The 23,097-nt window shown below is 38.9% G+C and overlaps 1 protein-coding gene across 4 annotated transcripts in view; it reads right to left on the reverse strand.

Moving 5' to 3' along the window:
- Positions 1 to 18,180, reverse strand: part of LOC126336867 (NADP-dependent malic enzyme) — a 62,719-nt gene extending 44,539 nt beyond the window's left edge. For 2 of the 4 annotated variants that reach the window (XM_050000969.1, XM_050000972.1), the window contains exons 1-3: positions 18,024 to 18,133; positions 16,483 to 16,651; positions 2,337 to 2,495 (exon numbers count right to left, since the gene is read on the reverse strand). In XM_050000969.1, the coding sequence (XP_049856926.1) occupies positions 2,337 to 2,495; positions 16,483 to 16,651; positions 18,024 to 18,052 (357 nt within the window). In that variant the 5' untranslated portion in view covers positions 18,053 to 18,133. Of the gene's footprint in view, positions 1 to 2,336; positions 2,496 to 16,482; positions 16,652 to 18,023 lie in introns of all 4 variants that reach the window. The other 2 variants (XM_050000971.1, XM_050000970.1) reach the window with 2 other exon arrangements.
- Between the last annotated feature and the right edge of the window lie 4,917 nt (positions 18,181 to 23,097).

Here is a 23,097-nt window from a genome sequence, read left to right on the forward strand (position 1 = left end):
GCTCATCAGTTGGTAATGTGGCAGTTTATGTAGCCACTGTGAGGGTAGTTTCAGGTAACCAATGATAATGAGATATTACGGCTTGCATTTGTTGCAGAAACTGAAATTTTTCTGCCTCAAGATTCTTCATAGAGGTTAGCTTTAATTACCATGAACAAAATGAATGTGATTTTAGTTTTGTCGCAGAATGTTGATACTGTTTTCCCAGATACATTGCAGATCACCAGGTTGTGGTTACGTTAGGATGCTAGTTTAAACTCAGGGCTACGAAACGTTGTCTGCTGCAGTTCAGTCACTGGTCGCTCAAAATCAGCTGTCAACAGAGTACCTTGCATTTCTTTCATACCTTGCAGTGGCTACTTCTAACATTGCTCCGCATTACACATTAACAGCATTTGTGAAGTGACCTGCTGTGCTTGGGTTTCACCTGTGACCGAGCAGTATCCAGGAATTGATGTAGTAATACTGTACCGTTAAGTGACAGATGTCAACTGTTCAATTGTCAAATAATTTTGATCAGACAACACAAATGGCTCTATTGACGCACACCCCCCCCCCCCCTTCCTCCCATTTCATTACAGAAACAAAGCAGGAAAGACCAATCAGGTTATTACAATATGCACAAAAATGTGTGATACTGTGTGCTCATACAAATGAACAATAGATGGACTGATACACGCCACACAGATTGCATCTATCTTGTTCGCCCTTGTCCAAGAAAATAAAAACAAATCACGACCTCTGCAGCTCTAGACAGAGGCCAACTGTTTATACTCTTTATTCTCATAAGTGCTTTCAATGCATTAAGTAATGCTTACATCTCCTACTGTGGAAAATGCTATCACAGCACACTGTTTAAATCCTATCACATCAAGCTGTTTCAACCACTGATCTTTTTCAGTCATTCCATGAAGTAATATACCAATACCATTCTGACATTCTGCAAACAGAAGTAGTAACTGACTGCAGAGATGTGCGCAATTAAGTTTATGGGCTAAATCCGAATTATATATATTAATTCAGTAAACTAGGTGACAAAAACATGAGTTATTACATTCTGACTGTTCTTGACACAAGAAATATTGCAACAAACTGGAAACTGGTGGTCCCTTGACTCTGAGACAAGGGCAGTTAAATAAAAGTAAAAAGAAAATACAAACTGTATAGATGGTATGTTGTTGTTGTTGTCTTCAGTCCTAAGACTGGTTTGATGCAGCTCTCCATGCTACTCTATAGATGGTATATGAAAGGAGATATCACTTAATCCATTTGAAGAGCAATATCAGGGTTAGTCTAAATGATTCATTGGGTTTCATAGCACTGTTTACTGACATACAAAGGTTATCGACACATGAAAAGATATACACACTCACCAAGTTTAAAAAGTCTGTCTCTTGGTCACATGCTTCCCAGATGGCAGCCTGTGACAGCACTCTATAAGATGGCGGCAATGCTAGAGAAGAGCTTTTGTGTGTTTGGATATGCAAAATGTCCACTGGATATGAATATTCAGTGTGCATTCATACACAAGTACAGGTATACTGCACCTGGTAACCAGAACCTTGTGTACTGGTTTCCACCAGATTTGTGATACTAGTGGCCTGTTTAAAAGGAAAGGCATCGTGTGACCATGTGTTACGGAGGATATCCTAAAGTACATGACACAGAAGTGCACAACAGAGTGTTTTGGCACAGCCCACAAACTTCAATTATTTATGCAAGCCGTGAACTGGGCATTCCACAGAGAACAGTGTGGAACATTTTGCAGCAGTGTTTGCATTTCAAGCCTTACTGTTTGCAACTGTTACAGCACGTGACTCCAGAGGATTATGCCCTCCGACTGGGGTTTTGTACCTGAATGCAGCAACCTATACAAGAGGAAGAAGAAGAATAAGAAGAAGAAGAAGAAGAAGGTGATGATATTCAGTGACAAAGAAACTTTCCGTCTGTCTGGAAATGTGAATCATCACGATGTGAGAGTGTGGGGTATTGACTAGCCACATGTCCGTGTGGAGTTGGATAGGGATTCACCAGGAGTGACAGGTGACAGGTAAACAGTCACTCTTTCTTTGTCTCATAATGTTTATAATGGTCTTTTACACTGGAAATTCACAAAATGCTCATTCTGTTATTTAACGTTATATTACAAAAAGAATACAAATCAAGTTTGTTTTCTTTCTGATGCACACAGAACTTCTATATTAAAAAGTAAATAGTTATTTCTTCTACGTACAAATACATAGCAAATGATACTTACACATTATAACACAATAATGTTAACTGTACATAAAGATTGTCATTCTATCTTAAACAATTATTTTACAACATTTTCTCACCTGCAGTTCAATGAGGTACAAGTACTTGTTCAGATCTTCCTGGTATCGTTCTACACTAACTTTACAGAGTTCTAACTGCTCTTCCTGTGTTTTGAATCTTGGAGGCATCAGCCCATGAATTCCTAAGCGCTGTCTTTCAGCTAAGGTAAACGCTAAACCCTATAAAAATAAGCAGACCGAAATATTCAGTGAAAGGAATGACTGGCTTATCTTTACTATGTACAAATATATAACATGCCTCTACCTTATTAACATTGTTGTGGTTAAACTAGTAGGAGAATCTTCAGGTATGCGGGACAAGTGAAAGTATACACCAACATAGGCTCAAATGGCTCTGAGCACTATGGGACTAAACAGCTGTGGTCATCAGTCCCCTAGAACTTAGAACTACTTAAACCTAACTAACCTAAGGACATTACATACATCCATGCTCGAGCAAGGATTCGAACCTGCGACCGTAGCAGTCACACAGTTCCGGACTGCGCGCCTACAACCGCGAGACCACCGCGGCCGGCACACCAACATAGAGAAATAAACATTGGAAACTACTTATAAATACTACACTAACAACTATGATTAACACTAATACTCATTTTGACACTTGTGTCAAAGAATATATACCCACCAATGCTGCAACTAATCACGTCAACCAACACTTAGGAAAGCCAGTGGTCACAAAAAATTGCTAGTTCTTCCACTTACACTAATCAGCTGCAGCAAGAAATAAATGTCTCAATAAAAGTAAATGTATTTAGGAGTCCATACCAATTAAAAACAAGAGATAGAACACAAAAGGCAAATTTCATCATTCAAAAATGATTGAACCAAAACAGATAAATTTGGGTCTAAATAATTTGATTAATGCAACTGGGTTTAACATCTGAGACAACTATTAATGTAAAACAAAAGAAAAAATTGTTTGCTGTATTAGGAGTAAACAAAGCCTTTGACGAGGTCAAAATTTCAAAATTATAATTAAAAACGAAAGGCTCTCAGTCACAAGAAATCCAATAATTTAAAAGGACAGTTAGCATTACTGGTTCCTTCTTTGTTGAAAGCGGTGCAAAAGTACAGATTTGTGAGAAATTGGTTTTACTTAAGTTTCACATTGTAAGAAGCAAGGCACATGTTTTCACATGATAAAGAGAATCATTTCCAAGTAGTGGTCAATGCCAGTAGAATTCAGCAACAGCCATTTACTTTAAGATATTATTTTAGTTTATTGTGAAGACAACCAGCTTAGGCATTTCATTATGCCATCTTCAGGTCCCACACACATCTATCCAAATAATGATGGCCTTCACAATAAAATAAAATACCTTAAAGCACATGGGTGTTGTTGAATTCTACTGCCACTGACAATTACGTCAACTGTGCAAGTTGGTGACTTTTACTCATCTTGAAACATCACGTAATTCAGCCTTTGTCTGGCCACTCCAAGAGTCAATAGTCAACAGAAACTTTTCTCTCCCCACATGAAGCATCAGCCAACCACTAAGGAAGCTGATATACAATCTTGTTGGCTTTCCAGATTTTGATGATGATATTACAACATTTGTATATTTTTGAGAATATTTGTTTATTGTTCACTGAACTCGAGGGCCAAATTTGCCAGATGCTTCTTGCAGACGAACAGGTACCTTGGGTAGTAATTTCTCAAACAGAATTAGAGAAAAATCTCTGCAGATGTTAAGTTTTCTTCTATAGTTGCTGCATAAAAAGTTCTGTTTGCTTGCCGTGTCAAATTTGAATAAAATTCCAAGCTTTCGATAACTACCTCCGGCGTCTTCGTCAGGGGTAAAACTGACTGTTGTGGACTGATGAGGCTACCACTTTTATAAGAAGAGGATGGCGTCTCATTGGCTGGATGACATCACGGTGAAACCAGATCGTACTGAGGTGGCGGCCTCTATATCCATAGATTTTGTTTGCGCGCTTTATCCAGTGTTGCTTGCAGCGCCATCCATCGCAACAGCCGGAGAACTGTGAGGAATGTAAGAAGTCTCCCTCTGCGCTCTTTCTTTGTCAATTGCGCGCTTCCATGCATTGCTGAGTGCATAACCGGAGTCTCTGTTGAAATTATTTTCACAGAGTCTAATTTCAACTGCTTCCCTGATGACAGAGACCCAATAGTTTGAAGCGTAAGCAAGTACTCTTGTTTCATCAAAAAAAAACTTATGTTTATTTAACAAACTGTGCTCAGCCACCGGTGATTTTTCTAGGCACCTGTATTTCAGGTAACACTTATGTTCCACACAGCGATCGGCAACAGTTCTTATAGACTGCCCACATAATTTTTCCCACACACTGAAGGAATGCTGTAAATTCCCGGTACTCTCAGGCCAAGATTATCTTTCATGGGTCGCAGCATTTCCTTAATCTTCCTGGATGGCCAGAAGACTGTTCCGATTCCCTGCCGGCTCAGGACTCTGCCGATCTTGCTGGTAGTTGCACCGCAGAACGGTAGCCGCGTGATATATTGGTCCTCTTGACCTGTTCAATCAGCGTCCTTCCTTGGTTTCTTCGCCAGACTAGATCTGATATCATGATCGGAATATCCATTTTTTATGAATACCGTCGTCAGGTGGTTAATCTCGGAGCCGAGATGATCCTTGTCTGAAATAGTCCTTGCTCTGTGTACCAAGGTATTCAGCATAGCTCTCTTCTGAGCTGAGTGGTGAAAACTATGGGTGTTTAGATATAAATCTGTATGCGTCGGTTTTCTGTAGACAGAATGTCCGAGACGTCCATCTGATTTTCGCTCCACCAGCACATCTGAGAAGGGTAACTTTCCATCCTTCTCCACCTCCACTGTAGATCTTATGTTCTGATGTATACCATTCAAATGATCAACAAACTGCTGCAGCGCCTCATTGCCATGTGGCCAGATTAAAAATGTATTGTCAACATATCTGAAGGAGCAGGACGGACGTAAGGGAGCACTGTTCAACGCTCGTACTTCGAAATCCTCCATGAAGAAGCTAGCTATGGCTGGTGACAGTAGCGAACCCATGGCTGTCTAATGAGCAGCCAACAGTTTTAACGTATCTTCCACCGTAACCTTTGAAAACAAAGAGACCAGATCTAGGCTGATCATGATGTCATTCAGACCTATCCTCATCTGCTTTATAATGTTGACAAACATTTTTGAGTTATTAATATGATGGCTACAGTGGCCGACTATAAGTGCTAATAATTTGGTTAAGTATTTTGCCAACCGATATGTAGGAGACCCAATAGCACTAACAATAGGTCTCAACGGAACCCCATCCTTATGGACTTTGGGTAGACCATATAACCTGGGTGGCCTTGGTTGCAGATTCTTGAGTAGTTCTTCTGGGAGGCCAGAATTCTTCAGTAGCTCCCCCGTCTTCCTACTAAGTGCTGCTGTGGGATCACGTTTAAGAATACGGTATGTGGCATCTTCCAATAATATGACTACTTTCTTATGATAATCGGTAGCATTGAGGATAACTGTGGCATTCCCTTTGTCGGCTTTTTATCCAAGGACTCCGTCGCGAAAGACTTCGTAGTCATTCTATAGTTGCTGTTTCTTTTTTCTTTTTTTAAATAAGTTTTGTCACTTTTGTTGATTACATTTGAACTTCTTGACCCATCTTTCAGAGGCTTTAAATTCAAACTCTGAATTGCCCTGGTGCCACCAAGGCCTATTGCTGCAAATTCTGTGTAGTCACTTGTTGATCACTTTCTTTAGCTTCCGTAAAATGATCCTAAGACCAGGAGTCGATGATTGCATACTTATCAAACCGATTTTTTTTTTATTTTTCTTCCCATTTGGATATATATTCCTTTTTTAATTGATGAAGCTTTTTATTTATTTAGTTGCAGTGTTCATAGATTTCACATAGGATGAGATTTTGCAAAACTTACAACTTTTGTTTCATAATCTAGAGAGAGAGAGATTCTGCCTCTCTTCTTTTGCCCTTCTGCTTCATATTCATCAGATGGGCTAGTATGTCAAATTTCTTTGAAAGGTTCTGCAACACAGCTTTCCTTTTCATGAATGATTTGTCACTAACAAATATTTTTTCACCCACTATGTCGACAGTACATGCATAAATTTCCTCACCCATCAACACCATTTCACAAGACATTAAAGATTCCACTGCTATCAAATTATCATCAGTCAGAAGCCTATGTAATGAACAATCGCATCTTTCAACAGTAACTTCAACTTTCCACTGTGTGATGAGTTTTGAGACAATTTCATCTCCAACTTCTGATATACTCACGGTTTTCTTACTGGCAGACATATTCACTTCAACAGTCCTTAACAATATAAACACTCCATCCTCAGCAATATTCCAGAAAGAACTAGCATGTGTATTTGAGTTTATCCAATACACCCAGTTAAAATGTAGAATATGGCAACATACTGTAACCTCTAAGTACTATTATTTCAATAGTTCTGATAGCTTCTTGGATGTTCTGAAATGCCTGCCTGATTAAAACAGATCGACAGATAAACTGTTCCATCAAATAAACATGTTAAAAAAGTTCTAATGAACAACTTTCATCTGTTCATGTACAATAACAACTTAAAAACAGTAATGACTTTAAAATGACAACAGTATTGTATTAATATTTAGATCTCCTCTAACAAATGGATTTACTATTACTTAACTGTGTTAAAACACAATATTAATTTTAGCTCCTTTCATTTGGTCTTAAACAGTTGTATCATATATAAAATAAAATCATTAATGATTTCATTTATGATCACTTTTATTATTCATTTTATTTAAAAATCTTTCTAATTATAAATAAAGGACAAAAAAATACTTTGGCAGAAGCTGGTGTGTGCGTGTGTAAAATGTTCACTACTTTTCTGACTACTTGATTCTAAGTGATCATAATTCTGCAATAATGGCTCTTTTGTAATACCCCACAACGTGGTTAATGTATACCGAGACACCTGTTTTAGTCTTCTGTGTAGAACACAGAATAATAGTGGGGTGAGCTACAATCAAAACCAACAAGAAATTTCGGGGGGCACACACCCGGTGAAATAGCATTATTTTAATACTGCCAGAAAACAAATTTTTTTCAAGTACTTATTTACAGGTAAGACAACCTCTTAATCAAACAAAAATTTTTTCTTGCAAGCAATTTTTGAGGTTAGGATGTTTAACTAAATAGTTGAGAAAAAGGGTTCTACACATCAAATACTCAACATAAAATGCAAATCAACCTCTAGAAATTATCTCATCACACACAATTCTTCGAATATAATAATATCATAATCCCATGGCACTTGCACTGTGCCGCAATTTATTGGTTCTCCACAACTACTGGAACAAACAAACAACCAGATCTCCATAAATGTTAACTCTGATATTAAGAAAGCATCTGCAGTCGAACAAAAGCAACTTGGCAGCTAAGAAGTTCCCTTAAATAATGCCGCAACATTAAGCACAATTTGCTCTCTACATAGAGAACCTGTTCACTCAGAGGCCATAATGTGCAACACACTTCGAAAAATCTGCTCCTCTAATCACAATAAAGTATCTGACAACTGCACGACTTACTGAAGCACCTACACGTCACAATATCATACACAGAAGGAAGGATGTAACACTGTATTTCAGTGCCCTGTAGTAAAAGACTGAACACTACTTTGGACTGAGTAAGGATGGGATCGAAAACTGGTCATGAACTGCCTCAAATGACATATCCCACAATACATCAGCATTTTAGGGAAATTACGAAAAAACTACATATGTGAATGGTAAGGTTTTTGAATCCTCCTAGTACATTGTCCCAACCAATGTATCACCTTACCCACTGAAAAACTGATGTAGTTCAGATGGAATTGCTGCACTGTTAGCTCTTCTGAGCAAAATGTTACATAGGGAGGGTGATCATAAAGTTCTCATTAAAAATGTATGTTTATAAGCACTGTATACACTTATTGCCCCTCTATTCACTTCTTTACTGTCTCTGATGCAGCTCTGCATTTCTCATTTGTTGTTGGTACTAATCCTATGGGCACCAAATGATTTATAAGGTAGATGTGTTGGTCTATCCATCCATCAACTCATAAATGTGGTGCCAATGGCTCTACAACAGTTACATATGACTGAATTAAACCTAGGCCTACAATACAGGCTTGGGTGGTAGTTTGTTGTGCAGACATCACACATACCATACTAGGAACAGGTTTTCTATCAATTTATTGAGCTATGCATGACTTCTGCCATCGACAACTGCTTGACACTAGCTCTATCTTAACTAGTACAGGACTAGTAACTCATGTGGATGATGCTGGCATCCAGGTGATAACTTGAGATTCTCAGTTTATCACTACTTACAACAATCAAGGAATTACGACACTTCACTTCCTCAGTGTCACGAATTTTTATCATCATTTCGTCCATAACTACACTCTCCTAGCTGGCCACTAAACAAATTCATACAATGCAAATCAAGACCAAAGGATAAACTTCAGTGGAATCCAGAAGCTGATGTGTCATTTTCAGGTTTAAAGACTGCCATCGCTGAAGCAGCACTCTTGGTGCAACCAGAACTGCAAATGCACCTTGCACTGATGGCTAATGCATCTGCCTCTACAATCTTGGCTGCACTACAACAACACATGAATGGACTCTGGCAACCCTCGCAGCAAAACTGGTCAACACACAACTGTGAGCTGTGTGCTGCCTATGCATCCATCAAAAAGTTCCTACACCTGTAGGAAGGAGAGCAGTTTATTTTGGTGATGGATCAAAAGCCACTAATATATGCCTCTTGACAGTGTCCACATAAAGATTTGCCATGATAGCTTCGACATCTTGATTCCATGGTCAATTTACTACCATCAATCTGTCACATCAGCAAAACAATCTGACAATATATTACACGATTTGTTGATGCAACCATCAAGCATGCAACTCCGCCACATCGAGCACCACCATAAGCTCTCCAGCTAACTGATGTTGCCAATAATAGAACATAGCTATTAGTGACTGCCAGGTTCCACCAACAGGCCATTACCTTGCTGCACAACATGTCACACCCAGGGGTAGAACCACAACAAACAAGGAGAAGTGAGCATTCATCTAACCACATATGGACAGGGATTGAAAACAATTTGCATGACAATGCATGGCCTGTCAATGCAATAAAATTAGCAGACATGTTAGGAGAACACTGGGAAGCTTCCTCCTTCCAAATCTATGGCTTGAACACTTCCATATAGGTTTCATGTGACCTCTCCCCCTATCAGAAGAATACACTTATTGCCTCACATATATAAACTATACCAGGTGACCTGAAGTATTTCCGATAATCGATATAACCACTGAAACTGTCATGGCCGCATTATTTCATGGGTGGATTGCCCATTCAGCATACCCCTGCAGATCACGGAGACTGTCTGAATCCTGTATGTTCGAAGCATCACTCTTACTTGGCATGAAGTGAATGAGGACTATAGCATACCATCTATCAGCAAAAAGATTAGTTGAGCATGTACACCATCAGCTCAAAGCTTCGTTGCATTGCCATGATTTACAATAGGGGACAGAGACACTACCTATCATCTCTCAGGTCTACATACGTTCACAGCCTATCCATCTTCCTAGTGTACAAAATTAATCTGTTGACAATAAGAGTTTGCGGACAACTTGCGTACAAGATATGACAGCTCTGACCAGTGGCTCCAGGCATTCAGCCGAAGTGCTGCACGTTCTGTGTTCAACAAGCTAAGTGACTGTCACTATGGTTTTATCCAACATGAATGGTGTGCTAGGTGCTGCACCCACCCTATGATGGACTATACCACGTAGTTAACAGGCATGACAAAACATTCGCCATTGACATAATGGGCACACCAACAGCTATAAATGTCAATGGACATAAGCCAGCCTTCCATATAACCACCACAGATCCTAAGCCAGCTGCACCCACCACAGGCACAACAAGGCCATCCAACACACACTGTGGAGCAGCCACAATGGTCATTACAGCTCACCACTACAAAACCATCAATACGCGATCTGTTGTCACCCAATCCAAATCGTGCGTAGTGTTCAACAGAAAGTATCGGTGACACTGGGAGGGGGGGGGGGGGGGGGGGGGTGCGAGATAGTGAAGTTTATGCAAACTAGTGTACAGTGTATGTGTGTATGATGTAGTGCTATGTGCAAGTGAAGGTTCTGCGCAAGATTGTCTATGGCTCAGCACATGATCTATGTTTACCCTCTGTTTCCCATGATATATCACTCTGTTGTTTTGTGCGGTCTGCCACTTTAATGTCACCTTGTGTCACAGGTTATGTTAAAGCTAATAAAGTGAGTTTTGCTAACTTGCAACTGGCTCAACAACTTACAACCAAACGACCACCTTTCAAGAACCTAGGCCTCAGGCTATGCTAGCTATCAGTATACCACCACAACAAGGCATTCCCCACCCAAACATTAAAGCTGCAGACAATTAAAATATGCAAAGCAAATAATGTATACTACATCATCTATAGGTAGCTGGTATACATAAATTCAAGGCATATTAGTGAGACAATGATGTAATGGCAAGTTACGTAGCAGTGATTTATCAGCAGGGCCTAGAGTTGAAGGTTTTTAACCTTACAGAACCCAAAATGTGTTAAATCATACTTAAAAGCCCAAAAGGGCTCTACAGAAAAAAATTTCCTTTCAATAATTTTCTAAACCAATACTAAGGAAAATTAATAATGTGAATTTGAACATATTACAAAATGACTTGCTAAATCAATTTATACACCAGCACAGCACTGAAATCGAGAATGTGTATGGTGCAGTGGTGCTCATCTTTAGAATTTAATAATATTTCGGCATACTCCTGCATAGGTGACACTTTTTGCAGTTCAAATGGTACAAGAAATATGCCCCACACAAAACAATGCTGTTGATGACGTGTCACTTGGAGAATATGTACACTCCGCTGCACTCTGACAAACAAAGCTAGCCTTTCATTAAATGCCATCTGACAATAGAAAATGGCACAAATTGGTGACACGTATGTCTATAAATGTGTTGGTTAGAAAATTTAAAAGGGAAATGGATAAGTCAAAGTTAGATATAGTGGGAATTAGCAAAGTTCAGTGGCAGGAGGAACACGACTTCTGGCCGGTTGAATATAGGGTTATAAATACAAAATCAAATAGGGATAATGCAGGAGTAGGTTTAATGTTGTTGTTGTTGTTGTTGTTGTCTTCAGTCCTGAGACTGGTTTGATGCAGCTCTCCATGCTACTCTATCCTGTGCAAGCTTCTTCATCTCCCAGTACCTGCTGCAGCCTACATCCTTCTAAATCTGCTTAGTGTATTCATCTCTTGGTCTCCTTCTACGATTTTTACCCTCCACGCTGCCCTCCAATACTAAATTGGTGATCCCTCGATGTCTCAGAACATGTCCTACCAACCGATTCCTTCGTCTAGTCACATTTTGCCACAAACTTCTCTTCTCCCCAATCCGATTCAATACCTCCTCATTAGTTATGTGATCTACCCATCTAATCTTCAGCATTCTTCTGTAGCACCACATATTGAAAGTGTCTATTCTCTTCTTGTGCAAACTATTTCTTCTCCATGGATTTTAATACCTACTCCGAACTTTTCTTTTGTTTCCTGTATTGCTTGCTCAATATACGGATTGAATAACATCGAGGATCGGCTACAACCCTGTATCACCCCCTTCCCAACCACTGCTTCCCTTTCATACCCCTCGACTCTTATATCTGCTTTCTGTACAAATTGTAAATAGCCTTTCACACTCTGTATTTTATCCCTGCCATCTTCAGAATTTGAAAGAGAGTATTCCAATGAACACTGTCAAAAGCTTTCTAAAAGTCTACAAATGCTAGAAACGTAGGCTTGCCTTTCCTTAATCTTTCTTCTAAGATGAGTCGCAGGGTCAGTATTGCCTCACGTGTTCCAACATTTCTACGGAATCCAAACTGATCTTTCCCTAGGTCGGCATCCATCAGTTTTTCCATTCATCTGTAAAGAATTCGAGTTAGTATTTTGCAGCTGTGACTTATTAAACTGATAGTTCGGTAATTTTCATATCTGTCAACACCTGCTTTCTTTGGGATTGGGATTATTATATTCTTCTGGAAGTCTGAGGGTATTTCGCCTGTCTCATACATCTTGCTCACCAGACGGTAGAGTTTTGTCAGGACAGGCTCACCCAAGGCCGTCAGTAGTTCCGATGGAATGTTGTCTACTCCCAAGGCCTTGTTTGGACTCAGGTCTTTCAGTGCTCTGTCAAATTCTTCACGCAGTATCGTAGCTCCCATGTCATCTTCATCTTGATCCTCCTCCATTTCCATAATACTATCCTCAAGTACATCGCCTTTGTACACTCCTTCCACCTTTCTGCTTTCCCTTCTTTGCTTAGAACTGGGTTTCCATCTGAGCTCTTGATATACATACAAGTGGTTCTCTTTTCTCCGAAGGTCTCTTTAATTTTCCTGTAAGCAGTATCTATCTTACCCCTAGTGAGATATGTCTCTACATCCTTACATTTGTCCTCTAGCCATCCCTGCTCAGCCATTTTGCACTTCCTTTCGATCTCATTTTTCAGACGTATGTATTCCCTTTTGCCTGCTTCATTTACGTCGTTTTTATAGTTTCTCCTTTCATCAATTAAATTCAATATTTCTTCTGTTACCCAAGGACTTCTACTAGCCCTTGTCTTTTTACCTGTTTGATCCTCTGATGCCTTCACTATTTCATACCTCAAAGCCACCCATTCCCCCCCCCCCCCCCCCCCCAGCATTTCCCTCCCCCATTCCTGTCAACTGTTCCCTTATGCTCTCCCTGAAACTCTGTACAACCTTTGGTTCCTTCAGCATATCCAGGTCCCATCTCCCTAAACTCCTAGCCCTCTGCAGCTTCTTCAGTTTTAATCTACAATTCATAACCAATAGATTGTGGTCTGAGTCCACATCTGCCCCTGGAAACGTCTTACAATTCAAAACCTGGTTCCTAAATCTCTGTCTTACCATTATATAATCTATCCGATACCTTTTAGTATCCCCAGGGTTCTTCCATGTATACAGCCTTCGTTTATGATTCTTGAACCAAGTGTTAGCTATGATTAAGTTGTGCTCTATGCAAAATTCTACCAGACGGCTTTCTCTTTCATTTCTTAGCCCCAATCCATATTCACCTACTATGTTTCCTTCTCTCCCTTTTCCTACTGATGAATTCCAGTCATCCATGACTATTAAATTTTCCATCTCCCTTCACTACCTGAATAATTCCTTTTACCTCATCATACATTTCATCAATTTCTTCGTCATCTGCAGAGCTAGTTGGCATATAAACTTGTACTACTGTAGTAGGTGTGGGCTTCATATCTATCTTGGCCACAATAATGCGTTCACTATGCTGTTTGTAGTAGCTTACCCGAACACCTATTTTTTTATTCATTAGAACGGCAGTTTCCTTTCTCCTGATAACAACGTCCTCTTGAGTAGTCCCCGCCCAGAGATCCAAATGGGGGACTATTTTACCTCCGGAATATTTTACCCAAGAGGACGCCATCATCATTTAATCATACAGTAAAGCTGCATGCTCTTGGGAAAAATTACACCTGTAGTTTCCCCTTGCTTTCAGCCGTTTGCAGTACCAGAACAGCAAGGCCATTTTGGTTAATGTTACAAGGCCACATCGGTCAATCATTCAGACTGTTGCCCCTGCAACTACTGAAAAGGCTGCTGCCCCTCTTCAGGAACCACATGTTTGTCTGGACTCTCCAGAGATACCCCTCCATTGTGGATGCACCTACGGTATGGCTATCTGTATCGTCGAGGCACACAAGCCTCCCCACCATCGGCAAAGCCCATGGTTCATCGGGGAGGGGGGGGGGGGGGGGTAGGTGGTTTAATAAAGAATAAAAAGATAGGAATGTGGGTAAGCCACTACAAACAGCATAGTGAACACATTAATGTGGCCAAGATAGATACGAAGCCCACACCTACCACAGTAGTACAGGTTTATATGCCGACTAGCTCCGCTGATAACGAAGAGATGGATTAAATGTACTATGAGATAAAAGAAATTATTCAGATAGTGTAGGGAGACGAAAATTTAATAGTCATGGGTGACTGGAACTCGATAGTAGGAAAAGGAAGAGAAGGAAACGTAGTAGGTGAATATGGAATGGGGGTAAGGAATGAAAGAGGAAGTCACCTGGTAGAATTTTGCACAGAGCATAACTTAATCATAGCTAACACTTGGTTCAATAAACATAAAAGAAGGTTGTATACATGGAAGAAGCCTGGAGATACTGACAGGTTTCTGATAGATTATATGATGATAAGACGGAGACTTAGGAACCAGGTTTTAAATTGTAAGTCTAAGTCATTGCCAGGGGCAGATGTGGACTCTGACCACAATCTATTGGTTATGAACTGTAGATTAAAACTAAAGGAACTGCAAAAAGGTGGGAATTTAAGGAGATGGGACCTGGATAAACTGACAAAACCAGAGGTTGTAGAGTGTTTCAAGGAGAGCATAAGGGAACGACTGACAAGAATGGGGGAAAGAAATACAGTAGAAGAGGAATGGGTAGCTCTGAGAGATGAAGTAGTGAAGGCAGCAGAGGATCAAGTAGGTAAAAAGAGGGGGGCTAATAGAAATCCTTGGGTAACAGAAGAGATACTGAAATTAATTGATGAAAGGAGAAAATACAAAAATGCGTAAAAAAAGCAGGCAAAGGCCCTGACGAAACTCTACCACTTGGTGAGCAAGATGTATGAGACAGGCGAAATACCTTCATACTTCCAGAAGAATATAATAATTCCAATCCCAAAGCAAGCAGGGGTGGACAGATGTGAAAATTACCGAACTATCAGTTCAGTAGGTACTGGGAGATGAAGAAGCTTGCACAGGATAGAGTAGCATGGAGAGCTGCATCAAACCAGTCTCAGGACTGAAGACCGCAACAACAACAACAAACCAGCTTAAATCAAACCCATCATAGACAAGTGTATGCCTTTCATCTGAAAAGTAAGGAAACCACCCACAAGGTAAAGATAGAATGGTTAGGGGTTAAATTGGAACCTGTGACACTCTAAAATACCTATGAATAACACTCTACAGATCTCTAATGTTGGAAACACACTTCATGAATTTCAAATCAAAAGTCTCCATCAGGAACAACCTACTGAGAAAACTGGCCAGATCACACCGGGACAGCCAAGCTGAATCATCTGAATTTCTGTAATGGCAATATGCTACTCAGCTGCAGATTAAGCCTGTCCTTTTTGGTATAAGTCAACACAGGCCAAACAGGTGGCTACTCTCCTAAATGACACATACAGGATTAGAACAGGCTGCTTGAAGTCAACTCCAGTCGTATTCGCCTACCACCTTGCAGTTATTGCACCACCTCCTGCTCGAAGTGAAATAGCAGCAAACAGAGAAAAGAATGAAACTGGAGCAGGAAAAGTGCAGTCCATGCACATGGACAACAACCGTACTCACAATGACTATGGTCAAGGAAAAGTTTCCTCAGAATACTGGAGAAACTAATAACCACAGCCGAAGAAGTCAGGCTGCAACTATGGATGACTGAGACAATTGATGAGAATTGGCCAGCCTGGAAGTCCTTGAATAGTCTGAGGTCAGGAGTGGGCAGATCGCGGGCAACCTGACAAAATGGGGTACATTGAAGAAAACAAAACCCAATGTGACTGCAGGGAAGAAAACATTATTCAACATATGCTTCAGTGTCGACTATGTCCAGCCACCTCCACAGAAGACAGCCTTCAACAGGCAATGGAAAATGCTCCAGAAGTTGCCAAATTTGGGTCTAACATTTTATGAACTGTGTTGATATGTGCATAACTGTATAAACTGTGTTTTGAGTATGTTTCTAACATGATAATAACAATAATAATAGTAATTCCTTTTTTTCTTTGCAAAGGAAAGGATTTTTTCCTAATCAATTCTTTTAGCCTATTATGTGAAAGGACCAATCACATCAAATACTTCAGTATGATCAGAACAAGCGACTGACATATACCGTTTAGATACACGTACATGCACAGTAGTTAGTGTTCTTCTTAAAGACACACATTATAGTAGGATTAAAAGTGCATTTTTAACAACTAGTTCCACCAATGACAATCATGTTACCTTGTTTAGCCTCGGATCTCGCAGGTGATCTATGCCACGCACCATATTGGGACAAAGTTCATCACCAGTAACTTCATGGTACGCTCTCTGCAGAGCAGGTGCAGCTGTCCGTAAAACATCCTGTCTACTGAACCCACTTCCCAGGTGTAGTAGTCCTGGAAGGGACTCCCTACGAAAAATAATACTTCCTTTTATAAAATTAAATTTCATGTGGCCTCGAACATGCAGTAAAAAAACTGAATACACCTATGTTACGTCTAGACTAGCTGCAAAAGCTCAACAGACTGGAGTAACAAGAATTGCTCAGCTCTACATTGTGGCTTAATATAAAGGAAGTTGTGAAACATCAAAGCACTTAATTACAGAAATTAACCAAACAGTAGCAAATGCCTCTGGAAACAAGTGGGAAATTTAACTAACTTTGCTTGTTACTGATTGCATTACAAGTTGGTCTCAGCTGAGAATGCAATATCCAAATGCTCCAGAAGTGAGAGATGGAAGAAGGGAAAAAACTAAATAACTAAGACATTAATGGTACAGTGTGAAAACTAGTCTCATACATGCACTAGGAACACTTGAAGGCAAAACTGTTCCCATTCTTCTATCATAGCAACACCAGCTGAATGCGACTAATGCATGAGGAAGAAATAAAGGTATGCTATGTTACCATTAGGCCTACGTTATCTGAAGCTTTCTCCAGCAAATACAGTGTGCAATTATTATCACCAGTTTGTCAGATTTTTTCTGTAGGATTCTACAGTATTTTTGCAATGCATTTGCCACACACTGGTAAAATTAAATGAAAGAGTATTCAAAACAGTTTTTTCGTGGCAACTAGGAAAAAAGTGCAAAAATGAAGCATTGCTTCTTCAATAATCAACTCCAATTAATGAAGCCGAATACTATCGGGATATTAACACGCAAAGGATAATCCTAAATACGGTTCAGACTATTTGATGCATTCCTCAGGAAGCTGTTTGGTTTATGGTGAACAAATACGAAAAATTTGATGACATTAATCGGTTTATTTATATTTTAATGATGATTCCTATGTTGTTATCAGAAGATGACGTATTAGGAACGAAATATATAGGTCTGCAAAGAACACCAAAAGTATTTTCATATAAAAGACGGGAAATTGTTTATGTCAATTTCAGTGGTTCCGACACTGAACTACCACAACAGCTGATCTCAAACTGTTATATAGTTTCAGACGTCAGATGAGGTCTGTACCGATATATACTGCCTACAAGTGATACACAAAAATGTAAATCTACTTCCTTTCAAATGTCACGAATCCGGAATGGCATTGAAATACTGAGGAAATTTTATGAAACATACAACAAAACTAAGGATGAAAACTCCAGCTTTTTCGAACCTTAAGGTAAAATAACTTTCTTTTTTAAAAAAAAGTAGGTCTTCTAAAATTTGACTGATGGGCCATCACTTTATTTTTGGATATTGGAATCATTCCAACATTTTATTTATATGAACATAAACACAGCAAGAACCTACCTAAGCGTTATTATGACAATACTCACCTAAACACTCGTGGTATTATAGAAACCATATTATTTACGTTTACACCACTTACAACTTGTACCGGCTTCCTCTCCTCTACTAACCCACCCACACCTCTGTAGTCAACACTAGAACTGATTTGTCAGTGGTTTCCTCAGATGGCACCATAGGTGATATCTCTGGAACCAATACAGTGGCGCTTTTTTAAATCTGACGCAGGACGCTGTCGAAAAATTAACAATTACTTGAAGAGGAGATTCTCAAATCTCACGTTCAGCAAAAGTTTGTGTTGTCAGAACATCAAAGTGCAATACTGAATAGGGCGAAATTTTTTATTCAGAAAATAATAGCTGTCATTCATTTTTTAATTGCAGGGGTAAATAGTATCTATATAAAACGATCTTCTCTTCCAATGAAACCATAATAGACCTACAGTTATCAGGAAAATAAGAGCTCCAACATCTAGCAATTTGGTAAGTAGGTGCGTAGTTGTACACCAATTATAAATCATGTAAGTTCTCATTTTCCATGGATCATTTGCATGATAAATAATGATGTGGAATGATCCGTTTACCTTCAAATAACACATTAATTTGCAAATGCCGCTACATGCTGACAGTTTTAGGATAAACAAATGTGCATTAGTAATTCTTACCCACTACCTTTTACAAATTACAGTAATAGAAATTCTACTACTGAATAGAAGGAGCTCTGACAGAGGAACTTCTCAGTTTATTTTCGAATTTTACTTTGCTGACTGTCAGACCCTTTATATTAATGGACAAATGATCAAACATGTTGTTTGCAAAATTGTCTCCGCCTATAGATCGGCACTGGACAGATAACAAAGTGAGGCATGTTTGCCTCATTGAGCTACAACATGTAACGTATTGGAATTAAAATAAAGGCATTCTTTACTAACAACAGTGTTTACACTGTGACTTTCAGACTGTTACCACCACTCACTCACTCACTCCTCTGTGTGCATCTACACTATTCAACACTTTTAAGAACACAGTTCACCACTTCTTCTGTTACTGTACATATGTTTGTATTGTTGATTACAATACTAGTGTCAGAAGAAGGAAATTGTGGGATCAAGCTAAATTTTTTAAAAGTAAAATCGACCTTACTTTGAAACAGAGTTTGAACCTATAGTTTCATTACACTGTCCAAAATTTTAATTTCTAGCTCACTTTAATCATGAATAAATTATAAAAAAATATAAATTTTGTAATTAAATTATAAAAAAATATAAATTTTGTTATAAAACACTTACATAATTGAGAGAAAAGAAAGGAGAAGTATGTTTTTTCTTATGATTTCTTTTGTAGAAAAAACAGACTTTAACAAAATAAGGGAAATCGATTGAATGTATTATATTTTTATGTGTTCTACATCTTCCGTAAGTATTTGATTATTATGAACTGTTGTTCTTTCATCATAGAAAAGTACTTATATTACGATGTCCATCTTTGCCGTACTTATCTGTATGAAATTCTTGAATACTTTTATTAAGGAAAAATAAGTTTCGAACTAGGAATATAGTCTATATATGTTGAATAAAAAACGTAAAATGGAATTCTACTTGAAAATTTACTATTCAAAATACAATTTTTTCCAGCAAAGCTCCTGTCTTGTTTGGAGAAATCATGGGCCATGCTACCAAGGAATTTTCAAAAATGCTCAGTATTGAGCAATATCCAAACCATGAAATTCCACTAGCAAACGTTTCATGATTCATATCCAGTCACATAATGCACTGAGCTATCAACGCTAGGCAGTATACGACGCTTTAATTTTATATCTCGCTTAGCATGAGTGTATTATCTTGTGACACCTAGTTAGTCTGCATGCTGAAAGCCATGGCATTATCTATATCTCATTTCCTGACACAGGCCTACTAGTTGTCACAGGCCTACTAGTCATTTACAGCTGCTCAGTTACTAACAGTATTCCCAATAGATCGATTTTCAAGCAAATTTTAACCAATTTAAAAATTTAAACAAAATCTACATAAGAAGCCATTCATAAGAGCCATCCACAAAAATAACAATATATAAAATTTTTCAGTTCAAAAATTCTCTCTTAGTATTCTATGCTGAGTATCACATACTAAGTTCTTTTTACTATGTGTAACTACATATGCTAGAGTATCTACAAGAACATTTTCTTTAAAGGTTGCAACCAGTTTTGTTATCTTATTCCTACTTGTGACAATATTTTTCTGTGAGTCAAATCAGCCACATAAAGTGGATAATTTGTTATGAAATTGTATGGACTAACATAATCAAATAGTTGTGCCACAAAATCATCAATAAACTTTTAACTGGATTTTCTATAACATGTTGAATAATCTGAACCATCACCTTTAACAATTCTATAGCTCAACATAACAGAGCATGACTTGCACGAAGCCACCAAAACCTTTGTTAAGGATCATCTCACTATCCTTGTTAGAAACATTTAACTTATTTATACTTTTCGTATTCACAGGAATGAGTAAAACAGATAGCTCTCGATCTCATTCATTATTTATCACAGATAACATTTTGTGTTACGATCTTTCTAAAATAACTGATACAGTGACATCAATGAAGTCAATTAAATTACTATATTTATCACTCATGGTAAATTCGAAAGCCGGTGTAGTGTCAGAAATTGGAATGTTGTTGTTGTTGTGGTCTTCAGTCCTGAGATTGGTTTGATGCAGCTCTCCATGCTACTCTATCCTGTGCAAGCTTCTTCATCTCCCAGTACCTACTGCAACCTACATCCTTCTGAATCTGCTTAGTGTACTCATCTCTCGGTCTCCCTCTACGATTTTTACCCTCCACACTGCCCTCCAATGCTAAATTTGTGATCCCTTGATGCCTCAAAACATGTCCTACCAACCGATCCCTTCTTCTAGTCAAGTTGTGCCACAAACTTCTCTTCTCCCCAATCCTATTCAATACCTCCTCATTAGTTACGTGATCTATCCACCTTATCTTCAGTATTCTTCTGTAGCACCACATTTCGAAAGCTTCTATTCTCTTCTTGTCCAAACTAGTTATCGTCCATGTTTCACTTCCATACATGGCTACACTCCAAACAAATATTTTCAGAAATGACTTCCTGACACTTAAATCTATATTCGATGTTAACAAATTTCTCTTCTTCAGAAACGCTTTCCTTGCCATTGCCAGTCTACATTTTATATCCTCTCTACTTCGACCATCATCAGTTATTTTACTTCCTAAATAGCAAAACTCCTTTACTACTTTAAGTGTCTCATTTCCTAATCTAATTCCCTCAGCATCACCCGATTTAATTGGACTACATTCCATTATCCTCGTTTTGCTTTTGTTGATGTTCATCTTATATCCTCCTTTCAAGACACTGTCCATTCCGTTCAACTGCTCTTCCAAGTCCTTTGCCGTCTCTGACAGAATTACAATGTCATCGGCGAACCTCAAAGTTTTTACTCCGTCTCCATGAATTTTAATACCTACTCCAAATTTTTCTTTTGTTTCCTTTACTGCTTGCTCAATATACAGATTGAATAACATCGGGGAGAGGCTACAACGCTGTCTCACTCCTTTCCCAACCACCGCTTCCCTTTCATGCCCCTCGACTCTTATGACTGCTATCTGGTTTCTGTACAAATTGTAAATAGCCTTTCGCTCCCTGTATTTTACCCCTGCCACCTTTAGAATTTGAAAAAAAGTATTCCAGTCAACATTGTCAAAAGCTTTCTCTAAGTCTACAAATGCTAGAAACGTAGGTTTGCCTTTTCTTAATCTTTCTTCTAAGATAAGTCGTAAGGTCAGTATTGCCTCACGTGTTCCAACATTTCGACGGAATCCAAACTGATCCTCCCCGAGGTCCGCATCTACCAGTTTTTCCATTCGTCTGTAAAGAATTCGCGTTAGTATTTTGCAGCTGTGACTTATTAAACTGATAGTTCGGTAATTTTCACATCTGTCAGCACCTGCTTTCTTTGGGATTGGAATTATTATATTCTTCTTGAAGTCTGAGGGTATTTGGCCTGTCTCATACATCTTGCTCACCAGCTGGTAGAGTTTTGTCATGACTGGCTCTCCCAAGGCCGTCAGTAGTTCTAATGGAATGTTGTCTACTCCGGGGGCCCTGTTTCGACTCAGGTCTTTCAGTGCTCTGTCAAACTCTTCACGCAATATTGTATCACCCATTTCGTCTTCATCTACATCCTCTTCCATTTCCATAATATTGTCCTCAAGTACATCACCCTTGTATAAACGTTCTATATACTCCTTCCACCTTTCTGCCTTCCCTTCTTTGCTTAGAACTGGGTTGCCATCTGAGCTCTTGATATTCATACACGTGGTTCTCTTCTCTCCAAAGGTCTCTTTAATTTTCCTGTAGGCAGTATCTATCTTACCCCTAGTGAGATAAGCCTCTACATCCTTACATTTATCCTCTAGCCATCCCTGTTTAGCCATTTTGCACTTCCTCTCGATCTCATTTTTGAGACGTTTGTATTCCTTTTTGCCTGCTTCATTTACTGCATTTTTATATTTTCTCCTTTCATCAATTAAATTCAATATTTCTTCTGTTACCCAAGGATTTCTAGCAGCCCTCGTCTTTTTACCTACTTTATCCTCTGCTGCCTTCACTACTTCATCCCTCAGAGCTACCCATTCTTCTTCTACTGTATTTCTTTCCCCTATTCCTGTCAATTGTTCCCTTATGCTCTCCCTGAAACTCTGTACAACCTCTGGTTCTTTCAGTTTATCCAGGTCCCATCTCCTTAATTTCACACATTTTTGCAGTTTCTTCAGTTTTAATCTACAGGTCATAACCAATAGATTGTGGTCAGAGTCCACATCTGCCCCTGGAAATGTCTTACAACTTAAAACCTGGTTCCTAAATCTCTGTCTTACCATTATATAATCTATCTGATACCTTTTAATATCTCCAGGGTTCTTCCACGTACACAACCTTCTTTCATGATTCTTAAACCAAGTGTTACCAATGACTAAGTTGTGCTCTGTACAAAATTCTACTAGGCGGCTTCCTCTTTCATTTCTTAGCCCCAATCCATATTCACCTACTATGTTTCCTTCTCTCCCT

This window comes from Schistocerca gregaria, chromosome 2, assembly GCF_023897955.1.
Source record: "Schistocerca gregaria isolate iqSchGreg1 chromosome 2, iqSchGreg1.2, whole genome shotgun sequence".
Taxonomy (NCBI): domain Eukaryota; kingdom Metazoa; phylum Arthropoda; class Insecta; order Orthoptera; family Acrididae; genus Schistocerca; species Schistocerca gregaria.